Genomic DNA, 12,409 nt, shown 5'->3' on the forward strand with positions numbered 1-12,409 from the left:
TTGACAAACTTTCATAAACTCTAAGTATATTTGAAGGTCAGAATCTGTTGGAAGGAGATTCAGAGATTGCATTATTAAATTATTAAAGCTACCTGGTAAAATATAATGACTAAATCTGTTAAGAAGCCCAAAGCCGTATAAATGATTGACATACCATTCATCTTCAAAAAGTGTTGTAATGTAATCAGTGATTAATTGTACACTATTCGATTGTGTTTTTGTTTTGATAATCGATTGAATACAGTTAACGAATGAGTTCTGTACGGCTTTGGAATTTACTTCTGCAAAATTTTTTAATTTGTGGAGCAAATGAATAATTAGTGTATCAGAATATTTCGTAAAATCAATTTTCGAAATTGAATTTAACATGCAATCAATAACTTTCTCTGAGCACCCGCATGTTTCAGCTAAGTATGGGAGAAATTCAAATACTGTCCGATTTGATCCAATGATTTCTGCGACTTCCGGGATTCTTGATATTGCATTTAATTGTATATTTATGTCTGGACTTCTAATATTAATGATGTGTTGCATGTTTTATCTTGTTTGGATTTCAAATCGATCAGTTCCAATTCAATTCAAATAACGTACACAAAAAAGTTCCAGAATTCAAGTTCCAAATCAACAAAAATTACTAAAATATTTTTATTTAGAAACCATAAAGTGTTCTGCCTTGACGCTTAAGTGCATAAACAACATCCATTGCTGTAACTGTCTTCCTTCTCGCATGTTCTGTATATGTAACTGAATCGCGAATAACATTTTCAAGGAAATGACGAAGAACTCCACGAATTTCTTCATAGATATCACCACTGATACGTTTTACACCACCTCTACGAGCTAATCTTCTGATGGCTGGCTTTGTAATACCTTGAATGTTTTCACGCATAACCTTCCTATGACGCTTAGCACCTCCCTTACCGAGACCTTTACCACCTTTTCCTCTGCCTGACATTAATGAAATGATTAACCACTTATCTTGGCAATACCGCCAAAAAAAAGCCGCCAAAAAGAACAACTTTAACTGACATTTTACTCCCATGAAAAATAAATGAGTATTTTCACTTTTTCAATAACATCTTTTCCTTATATTTGGCGGGGAAATGTTTCATCATTTTTTTCGATGGCTCGTACAAAACAAACAGCTCGTAAATCTACTGGTGGTAAGACTCCACGTAAGTCACTCGGTGCTAAGGCAGCTCGTAAGTCAACACCAGTTGTTGATTCACAAGGTGCTAAGAAGCAACATCGTTTCAGACCAGGTACAGTTGCTCTTCGTGAAATTCGTAAATATCAAAAGAGCACAGATCTTTTAATTCGTAAGCTTCCATTCCAGCGTCTTGTTCGTGAAATCGCATCTGGTTTCCGTGGTGATCTTCGTTTCCAATCATCAGCAATTGCAGCTCTTCAAGAAGCATCAGAAGCTTATCTTGTCGGTCTCTTTGAAGATACAAACCTTTGTGCAATTCATGCAAACCGTGTTACAATTATGGAACGTGATGTTCAACTTGCACAACGTATTCGTGGTGAACGTAACTAAACTATATTTTAATCATACAAATCATCTATTTCATATTTATTAGCTTCCGTTTCAATTAATTTTTGAATTTTTGTATTGAAATTATATTCGATCTGATTTGAAATAATTCATTATAACGAATTAAAAATTTGATTCTACGCATAGTATAAATTGCTACCCAAAATAAGAATACATTTTTTGATTTAGTCAGTCAAAAACATTACATTGTGCAAATGTCGTCACTATTATCATCATATAGGATATCTTTTACACCATTATTATTTTCCTTTGTAATCTCCAAAATATGTGTGTAACACTTCGGGCACACTTGTACAAGTTCTGAACCTCTTCCAGGAATTGGGATTTTATTATTGAAGCAATTTTTGCAAATGCAATCTCCACAATATCTACAATGATGTCTTCTATTGATAAAACTAAACTTCGCTTTACACAACATGCAATATGGCGCTTGATCATCAGGGATCCAAACAGGAGCAAATCCTTTAAGTTCCAATTCTTTCTTATCTAAATTACTTTGCTCTAATAACTTATCAAAAGCTTCTAAAATTAAGGTCTTGGACTTTGGCGTTGGAAGATTCATTCTAAAGCTTTTATTCTTTTGTCGAAGTTCAACTGCATTCTTGAAAATTTCTCCTTCTTCAACAGGTGATATCATATATTCACCTGTATGATAGATTTTATTAACCTTTAATGAGTTTGGAAGCATTCCTTGTTCAGCAACAACCAAAACGTCATCAAAGATGACGATATGGCGGTTATTTGTCCATCGTCTGGAAAATTTGAGCGCATCGTCATTAAAAAGTAATCGTCGACGGAGCTTGAAAACATCGAAGTCTGTGAAACGCGATTGGAGATCACTCATCTTAACTGCTTCTTCAAATACTTCAACAGCTTCATCGACTTTAGAGATTTCTTCACAAACTTTATCTAATGCTTTCTTTAAAAGAATATAATCTTGACTATCTTCTGGTGTGGTTTTGATAAGTTCTTGAAGTAAAAGACGGTAACGTGGTGGCCTTTGAACAGGAGTGATTAGGAAACCTGAAATGGTATCGCCAAGTTGAGATTCTGCTTTTGTAAGCATATCATTAAACGCTTTGTTAGTTTCCCTTTCTTGTATAATTTGTGGACCAAGAAGATTATAATCACGAATGAAATCGAAGTAGATGATAATAAGTTTTGGGAAACGTTCAAAACATTTTCCTATTGATTTGTTAGGATCGTTCGATTGCATATAAAAATTTAATTGTTCAGTAAGCGTATCACTAATCATTTGTATTTGAGTGATTTTTTCGAAGAATTTAGGAATATCGGGATTAATGTTGAGTTTTCCTTCTTGTGCCAATTTGTTCAGAGGAATTGAAACAAGTTGATTCATCATTTGTAAGCCCATGTTATAGACATGTTCAGTCTTGAAAATTTCATTAATTACATTCTCTCTTTGTACTCTTTTGGGGTCTTTCTCGGACATTTAAAACGAATTGGCTTTTGATTAATTTACCAAAAATCAATTGAAAATTTGAACACCGGTATTGAGGTAAATTTTCAACGTTTTACTTAAATAAACTATTGAAAACTTCGGGAAGATATCGGAAAAATAATAGTTTTCGTGAGACATGTCTCTTTGAAATCTCCGTTTGAGATCAAATTTGTAAGAAATAAACGACACACTATCTATGCAAAATTTATTTCATTAGTCATATTGGTCTAATTAAGGGTAGATCGCTCCGAACAGGACTTATAAGATTTTTTTCTGGAAGTTTTAAATAATAAAACAGTTTTAAATTTTTCATCACATAGTTTTTTATAAAAAAAATGTTCAATCAATTAAATCGTTTAAGAGTTCAAAGGGGAAGAAAAATTATACACATGCAAAATTTACATTTAATATGGAAAAAACTGGGCACACTTACTGTTAAAATATTTTCATGGTAATTTTGCATATATCAAATCCTAAACCCCAAAACACTATCAAACGTATTTAATCCCTTAACTCCATTGACCTTATATTTTATTTAAATCAATATTTTTATGTAGTTAACAAAATATATGAGTTTTATCTAGTAAATTATGGAAGATTAATGATATCCGTTGCTTTATTGGGTGATTTTATATCCCAAAAACATTTTTATGATCTAATTAACCTGATACTACAATATTTTTGGTTTCGTTGAACCGAAGACCACTTGTTACAACTCCAGCATGCTGGTGTCCAATAAGACTACCGACGCTTGTGCCTGCTTTAACTATTTTTATATCCCTGAGTGCATTCCATAATATAAATCAGAAGAATAGCTGCATCATGTGATTGTTCTTTGATAACTAAAACATTTTTGACTGAGTTCCATATCCATGAATTAAGTATCCCAACTTGTGGTAGCCAATAACGTGGTTGCCTTTTGCAAAATGAAAGATCAGAAACTGTGTCCTCAGTTAAATTATCATAACTTTTGCACACACATCAGCTGTGAACTGAAAGAGAATTTTTAACAGACCATGTGAAAATATTCATCAATATTTGAATCAGATCGGTTGGTGGCGGTTGCCTTAACTTTTGTCACTTTTTATTTAATTATGCAGAGCGAAAGAGAATTTTGATTAAGTTTTTATTAAAAATCAATCAAAAATATTTGTTTAACCTATCTTGATTATATCAAAAACTGTGCATGGAACAGAAAAAAATTTTAGTAATTACTTCAAATTATTGTATTATGGAAGGTTTTGAAAAAGTGTTTCTGTAAGAAGACCATTTTGGGGCGTATCGTTTCTATTATTTACCACTATATCATAATAATTAAAAACATTTAATAATGATGAATTTATCATTTTTATTTGACAATTTTTACAAAAAAGTGCATAAAAAGTGTCAGAATGGAGAAGCAATTCGGATTCCTGAACACACATTTTCAAGTTCAGGGAGAATGCAAATCAATCAGAGCCATGACAAAGCATATGAATGAACTTTATGTTGCAGTTGAATCACTTCGATATTACCAATTTAAATTTGATAATTCAACTTTGAAAATGGTTGGAGGAAAGTGTCTCACAAGTCAAGGTGCCGAAATTTATGACATGAAATCAGTTGGTGATCAATTATTGATATTACTACGTAAAGGAGTTGATAAGCCAGGAAATCTCATTTCAGTTTCAACAGCAGACTCAGCAAATTCCAGCCAGAACATCAACTCTTCAGTCAGCTTTTTCGAAGTTAGTATGTTTTCAAACAATAACTCATATATTGCAATATTTACATCTACAAATTCTTTAATTGTTCAAAGTTATAGGGATAAAGCGTGGGTTCAAGTGTATTCATGTGCACTTGAAACTCCATGTATTAGTGCATGCTTATCTTATCCAAACTTAATTGCAATGTCACTCAAAGAGAATATTACTTTAATAATTAACAGCACAATGGAAAAAATCCCATGCAGAAACGACCAGAGCTGTAGCGTTGTTGCTGTGAGCACGAATTCATTCTTAATGTATTCTAATCAAACCACAAAAGTAGTAAATTCAAAACTTCAAACTTCATATTCACCTGTCAAGTTTGACCAACCACAAGTAGCACATACGGGGTATGGTTCTTTACTTGCGTCAGCTTCTTCATCAGGTGTTACTATTTATAAATGTCAGTCAGGTGGAAATCAAATTTTCCCATTATCTGATTTACCTAATGCCAGTCACTTCTGCACCTTTAATGATCTTACTCTTGTATCTAGTGATAATCATATTTATATAATCCAAGATATATCCGAAGTATATGATCATATTCTCGCAGGTGAGTTTGAAAAACTTAATGAAATGAACCCGCCACCATCCGTTGAAGTTCTCGCAGCAGCTTTCGAACAGCTATGGCAAAAGCGCCACAATATCGAAGCTTTGGCTCTCCTTAAGTACAAACCGTTTCATGTGGCGGTTTTTGATGTTTTAAATCTTTTCAAATTCATCAAATGCAACACACAAAAATCGCAATATTTGTCATTTGCGGAAGCCACGGATGACCTTAATCTTACCAAGCCACTTGTAGAAGGTTTATTAACCATTCGATCAAGTCGACCAAATGAATTAGTACATCGTGCAATTGACACTGCGATATTTGAAATCTATTCCATCCAAGAAGACATCAAAAGCCTATCCTCCTTTATTGAGAAGAAACCATTATTATCTGATGATATTGTCAAATTTTTCAATGACAGTATATCACCCACATATGCGATGTACTTAGGGTATATCCATAAATACCAAGACGCCATTGATGTTTTCAAGAAGATTCCAAACATGGATCAATTTGTTCTTGAAGAGATTGCACGATTACTTGTCTCCGGCTCATCACATTGGGACTTCTTTGAGACCAACATCAAATGGTTTATGGAGATATCACCTATTTATGCGTGTAATGTGTTAACGAACGAGTCCATCCATCCCAACAAATCGTTACCATTTTGCATCGAAAACTTTCGCCAATATTATCCACGTGTATTATATGGCCTCTTAAGCCACAAAGACCTCTTAAACTCATCCACATACATCAACGAATACGCGAACATGATCTGCCAATTGTTGTCCAGCATCTTCCAGCCGAACTTCTCACGGGACAAAGTTTCATTCTGCACGTGTATCATCAACAATCCGAATGCCTCATTACAAGAGATCGAATCCGAGCTTGGCTCATATCTCACAAATGTCTTACGAAGGTTTAAAGACAGCATAAACACAGAACAATTATCTACGTACGCGAATCAAATCAACGACGTCAACATTAAAGTCGAAATATATCGCGCGGCTGGTAAAGTCGAAGAAGCGTTGACATTAATCTGGGAGCAAGGCAACGAGCCGGACCTCAACAAGTGCGTGCAGTTCTGCAAGGAGAACAATGACTCGTCGAAGGGATTCGAAATATTGTTGAAGCTGATGGACAACAGATTGCCCTCCGACAAGAAGACGCCGTTGATAATGAAGTTGTTAGCGGAGAACATGTGCGAAATAAACATATCGAACGCGTTCTCGTACATAGACGCGAACCAGCCAATAGACGAAGTCGTGCCGTTCTTGGAGAGCTCGTACAGAAGACTGGTGGCACTAAGAAGAGACGCGGAACTCGACGCAGCGTTCGCAGAGTCAAACGAGTTCGAAACGGGATACCAAAGAATGAGGCTCGAGGCCCAGGTAATGGAGCTGAGGTGCGAAACAGTATGCGCGGAGTGCGGGCAGGCGCTCGGCTTCCAGTACGCGCAGAGGGCACCAAACGGCCTCGTGTACCACCACAAGTGCTCTGCGAAGAGTAGGGAAAAGTGAGTAAAAAGTGATTTGTGAAATGGGGCGCCCCACGTTCAAAAAGTTTTGCGATTAAATTTGATTCAAAGTTTGTAACGTTTTGATACATTCCACGAGAGAACACATTCACATTCACATTGGCAGCAAGGACTATGGCGCGGACGGCCGTTTTATTGGTATTGACATGAACACATTTCAATAAGTAATTCGCGCATCATATTGCAATGGGGAAATGCATGTCTGCTTTTCAATATGAGAGTTTAAGTCGTTAGCTGCCAGCGATCGAGGGCATGGATTTGATGTTTGGTATATATTTTTTATCGAGATATTTCTGGAGTATTCCAATTTTTTTTTTTTGAATTAACAATATAATAAACTACTCAATTACGCAAAAAAAGAGCAATATCAACCAATCAATTTTTTGTTCAAGTGAGTTGAATAAGTGAACTGAGTAAAATAGACGTTTAAGGGTTCCAAAATTTTCAGAGAACGTTTAATATAGCCGTCATTTTCGCTTCAATCTAAAAAACCGCCCATATAATAACCGCTGAAACAAATGCTGATTCAATTATTTATTTCTATCGCTTTAACTGTTTTAAAGTTCTCAATTTTTTTGAGCCAGTTGTTTTCAAATAAACATATCAAATTTGAGCGTGTATATCGGTTTGTTTCAAATCAAAGTTTTATTTTGGCGCCAATGTCGAATCAAGCAAACCCACTCCTCGAGAAAGCTTTTATGGCTATTGTAACAAATACTAACGACGCAGATAAAATTAGATCCGAAGTTTATAATGTAATAACAAATTATGTAACTCAATCCATCACACCAGAAGATGCAAACGCACGTCTTGAAGTACTTACTGGAACACCTTTTGCAGTTCAAAAAATTAATGAGGTTCTCCAACAATATCAATTACCTGAAACAGTTCAACAATCAATTTTTAAAGCAACTCAATTTCCAGGTTTTAGAAAAAGATCAAGTCCTTGGACAGAAGAAGAAGACGAAAGGTTAAGAGCTGCTATACAGGTACATGGTTCTGATAATTGGACTATAGTTGCAACATTTGTTGGAGGAGGAAGAACTAAATCACAATGTAGCCAAAGGTGGAGGCGAGTGCTTGATCCAAAAATCAACAAAGGCAATTGGACGAAAGAAGAAGAAGAAAAATTAATTGAAGCAGTCAAATCATTTGGAAATAAAGCGTGGACACGCATATCTTCAGAGCTAGGAAACAGAAGCGATGTTCAATGTCGCTTTAGGTATAACTTTCTACAGAAAAAAGCGTTACAGAATCAAACTGAAATTAGGCCAATCGCTACTCTTCAAGCAGAAGATCAGCCATTTTCAAATACTCAAGAAGAAAGTATTGAACAAAATCTTCAAGAAAATAAAGAATAAACAATTTGATATGGTGAAAAAAAGAAAGAAAAAATATTTTGTATAAATTTTTGTTTTTTAGTTTTTATTGTATCGTTTAACAAAATTTCACTAAACAGTCAAAAATGTTCAATGATGGAGTTCAAAAGGATTTATATTGATGATGTCAACATTTTCAGTAATAAATTTCAAAGGAATACATAATTCATTTGTCCATTGTGTTCAGTTGATTCCCAACACAAAAATATAATCGAACAGTGTACAATTAAACGTTGATTACAACGCCTTTTGAATATGAATTGGTTTGTGCTTATTCGTATTTATACATGTCTATGCATAAGCAAAATTAAAATGAGAATTATAGAATAATTTCTCCAAGAAGAAGAACTTTAAATGTTTCTTCAAAAATTATTTAAAATATCGAGAAGAAGTTATAAAGTTAAAAAATATCATCTGAGTTTTTATTTGGTACCGTCAGGCGTCTTACCAATAAATATAACACACACAAGTGCAGTATTTAGTGATGTTTGGGCTGAATTAGGCGAATTTTCTGTTGTAACTTATGGAAGTTTTACAGAAGCCCAATCATTTACATGGGAACTTGACGGGTATTCAGAATTAAGATATGGTAATCCACACAAAAACACAGCGATGATTCGAACGGTGATACATTAGCAAGTGCATCATTATATGAACGACAACTTCTTACGAATGCTATTTACTATTTATATCAATTAAACCATTTGCGAAAGATTTTGATGACGATAAATATTTTCATCATATTTAATATTTAATATAAAAATATTCACATTTTCTTTCGTTATACATAGACATTAAAATAAAAATGATGATTTTGATACAAAAAACTGTTTGACACTGCAAAACATCGTTTTTACACCAAATGAGAACTCTTCGTATAGCGCTTTTACAAACATAAATGAACAAATCAAAATTGCAATTTGATCTTAAGATTTCATTAACTGATTTTGTGAATTTCTGCAAAAACTGTAATGCACCAACAGATTTGTTTATTTTTCTTGTTTCATCAAACATTCAAAATACAAAGGATGATTGATCCAACACTTTCATTTCGCCTGATTATGTTTCATGTTGATATCAAAAATTATATATAAAAACAATTGCTTCAAATTATTATATTATGGAATAAAAAAAAAAAAATCACTATAAAAAAGCAAATTGTTTCTGTAAACTTTTTTACGATATTTATTGGATATAATTGCATATTGTTGATTGCATTATACAATTTTTATAAGATAGAAATAAATCTTAGTTTATTATAATTTTTTTTTTATTTGAGAAACATTTTATCAACTAACAAGAACAATATCAAATATAATATTTAATATTTAAAAATACATCAAAAGTGATAAAACATGAATTCAAAAAAGATTATAGCTAAATCGTAAAAAAAGATGGATAAATTATATAAAAGTATATATAAAAACTGAATTTAAATAAGAACTAAATCTAAATCTAAATTAATGCAACACACACAATATCAAATTGTTCATTTCCAAAAGAATGGTGTTAAAGTTGAAATAATTGCTATCCCAGGAATGGTATCTAAATATCGTGAAGGATTATGTTCACTTGAAGATGCAATTATTGATGATAAGATTTATACAAGTGCATCAAAGGGCAATATTGTAAGTAAAACAGATCTAGAGAAGATTGGTATTAATGGGAGAGAATTATTAGAATTAATAATGAAGACAGGAAAATATGGATTAACAGCACAAGAAAAAAAAGATATGATTGAAACAAAAAAACTTCAAGTTATTAATTTTATTCATCAAAACTTTATTGAGCCAACAACGAAAAAGCCACATCCTGTATCTCGTATTGAAAGTGCACTTCAAGAGATAAAAGCACAATATGATATTGATAAAAGTGCAGAAAGAATTGTTCGATCACTTCTTCCAAAGTTAACAACAATCATTCGTCTTTCTGAACATCAAATAGAGTGTATAATTGTTATACCGAATAAATGGTTAGGTAAAATTATTAATATGTGTTATAATATGGCGAATGTTCTTCATCAAGAATATAATCCAGAAAATGTAATTGTTCATATTTCTATATCTCCAGGGAAATTTGATGAATTTAATTATCAAATATCAAAAATAAGTAATGGAGAAGTTTCATGTCATATATATGATTCAATATGTCCAACAGAAGAATGAAAACAACATTTTTGAAATAAAAAAAAATTTATTTACTCTTTACCAATATATTTTTCAATAAATATTATATAAAACATTCATGAAAAATATCAACGAAATTAGAAATATTAAAATAATAATAATGATGATAAATATTGAAACCGTTTAATTTTGATTGTATCGTTTAACAAAATTTCACACAACAGTCAAAAATGTTCAATGAATGGAAGTTCAAAAGAATCACCACAAGCACTTCAAATCGTATTATTTTATTCTAATCATAGTTAATGAAAACATTAGAAGAAAAGGATTATTCTAAAGCGATAATTTTATGTAATATTATTTTAGAACGTTATCCAAGGAATGAACTTGTTAAAGAAATTAAGAAATATGTTGAATTACAAATTGGTCAACCAGATGATGATGTGCCAATATCAGCAAATGAACTTGAAGAAGCAGAAAGTTATAATGCTTTTGGATCAGAAGAATATTCAGAAGAAGAGTCAGAAGAAGAGGAAGAAGAAGAAATTGAAGAAGAGACAGAAGAAGAAGAAAATCAACAAACCAAATATTCACCAAAGCAAAAACACGAAGGAAACGAACGAAATCAAATGACAACACAACGCAAAGCGCAAACAAAAATGTTAAGATCAAGACCAACAGTTGTCAAACCAAAGACAACGACTGTGAAAGTATCACTTCAAAATTTTCCAAAAAGCAAAATATGAAAACTTTGTTAATCCCTTTTAAGATTCAAAGCATGCTCGCAATCACAATGCGAATTGTTGAAAAGGATTTGTTCCTGATTTTAATTCATATCGATAATAAAACAGTTTTAATAAATATTTATGATACCAATGATTCTCAACCTTTCGTAACAAAATATTTTTTAATTTTTTTTTTTTTAAATATCAAGTTTTCGGTTTTTGGGGCACCCCGTGTAGTTTAACGTCTCTTCAATGAACAAGACAAGACAAACAAAACTTCAAACACCAATTTATCGAATTATTTCGACATCAAAAATTTATAAAAATGCGAATTCAGACAAATCACCAGATGAAGATTTTTTTGGTAGTTATCAAATTGAGTATGATAACATTGAACGTTTTGAAGTTATTGGACCCATAGGTAGTGGTAAATATTCATTAGTATTTGTAGGTCGATATGATGGAGGACGATTATGTGCTATTAAAACACTTAAAAATGTACCTTTTGTTAAAATTCAACGCGAAATTTGGTTACTCAAACAAGTTTCTACACTTCCTAATTGTGTTCATTTAATATCAGTTGTTCGAGATCCATTAACATCTACTATTTCTCTTATTACTGATTATGTTAAAAGTGAAAATCCACGCTCTTTGTATCCTAAACTTAAACTTGAAGAAATTCGAATTTTAATATATCGTTTACTTATTTCATTAGATTCATGTGCACAAAAAGGCATTATGCATCGTGATGTCAAACCAGGTAATTTATTAATTTCGAGTGATCATCAACAATTAGAATTAATTGATTGGGGTCTTGCAGATTTATATTTTCCAGGGCATGCATATACAGTTCGAGTTTCTACGTTACGATATAAAGCGCCTGAATTATTACTTAATTATCAATATTATGATTATGGTATTGACGTCTGGGGCGTTGGGTGTGTCTTAGCCGAAATGCTTATTAAATATCCATTTTTTGAAGGGCGGAACATTGATGAAATGATCATTCAAGTTGCGACACTTTGCGGCACGACATCGCTGTTGCAATATGTCGACAAGTACGGCCTCAACATGCCGCAAACAGTTTCAGCGTCATTGCCGCCGAATCGCGGCCCGGGCTGGCAGAAAGCGATTAATTCGATCAAACAACATAAAATGGATCAAGACGCAGTCTCATTACTAAAGCGATTATTAACGATTGATCATGAAGAACGGATTACAGCATCAGAAGCGTTGCAGCATCCATTCTTTGATCCAATTCGAGATGAAATTAAAGATTAACGATATTTATGTGATAAAATAGAATAAAACTGTTCGAAATATATAA

General features: G+C 32.7%; 6 protein-coding genes across 6 annotated transcripts; 4 read left to right on the top strand and 2 right to left on the bottom strand.

The window, feature by feature from the left end:
• Positions 1 to 649: 649 nt before the first annotated feature.
• On the bottom strand, positions 650 to 1,042 carry GO595_002073 (histone H4-3; the record flags this gene model as incomplete). The annotated part of the gene is made up of 1 exon (XM_067914942.1): positions 650 to 1,042. The coding sequence occupies one exon, from the start codon at positions 1,040 to 1,042 to the stop codon at positions 650 to 652; it is 393 nt and encodes a 130-aa protein (XP_067777759.1).
• An 81-nt stretch (positions 1,043 to 1,123) lies between these two features.
• GO595_002074 (histone H3.2) lies at positions 1,124 to 1,540 on the top strand (the record flags this gene model as incomplete). The annotated part of the gene is made up of 1 exon (XM_067914943.1): positions 1,124 to 1,540. One exon carries the CDS (start codon positions 1,124 to 1,126, stop codon positions 1,538 to 1,540), a length of 417 nt encoding a protein of 138 aa, XP_067777760.1.
• A 199-nt stretch (positions 1,541 to 1,739) lies between these two features.
• On the bottom strand, positions 1,740 to 3,011 carry GO595_002075 (putative Rho guanine nucleotide exchange factor; the record flags this gene model as incomplete). The annotated part of the gene is made up of 1 exon (XM_067914944.1): positions 1,740 to 3,011. One exon carries the CDS (start codon positions 3,009 to 3,011, stop codon positions 1,740 to 1,742), a length of 1,272 nt encoding a protein of 423 aa, XP_067777761.1.
• A 1,553-nt stretch (positions 3,012 to 4,564) lies between these two features.
• Positions 4,565 to 6,835, top strand: GO595_002076 (transforming growth factor-beta receptor-associated protein 1; the record flags this gene model as incomplete). Its single annotated transcript, XM_067914945.1, has 1 exon — positions 4,565 to 6,835. One exon carries the CDS (start codon positions 4,565 to 4,567, stop codon positions 6,833 to 6,835), a length of 2,271 nt encoding a protein of 756 aa, XP_067777762.1.
• Positions 6,836 to 7,511: 676 nt separating this feature from the next.
• Positions 7,512 to 8,213, top strand: GO595_002077 (Myb-like DNA-binding domain containing protein; the record flags this gene model as incomplete). The annotated part of the gene is made up of 1 exon (XM_067914947.1): positions 7,512 to 8,213. One exon carries the CDS (start codon positions 7,512 to 7,514, stop codon positions 8,211 to 8,213), a length of 702 nt encoding a protein of 233 aa, XP_067777763.1.
• A 2,449-nt stretch (positions 8,214 to 10,662) lies between these two features.
• Positions 10,663 to 12,363, top strand: GO595_002078 (Pkinase-domain-containing protein; the record flags this gene model as incomplete). The annotated part of the gene is made up of 2 exons (XM_067914948.1): positions 10,663 to 11,067; positions 11,320 to 12,363. 2 exons carry the CDS (start codon positions 10,663 to 10,665, stop codon positions 12,361 to 12,363), a joined length of 1,449 nt encoding a protein of 482 aa, XP_067777764.1.
• Positions 12,364 to 12,409: the final 46 nt, after the last annotated feature.

The sequence above is a fragment of the Histomonas meleagridis genome (assembly GCF_020186115.1).
Source record: "Histomonas meleagridis strain 2922-C6/04-10x chromosome Unknown contig_16, whole genome shotgun sequence".
Lineage (NCBI taxonomy): Eukaryota > Parabasalia > Tritrichomonadida > Dientamoebidae > Histomonas > Histomonas meleagridis.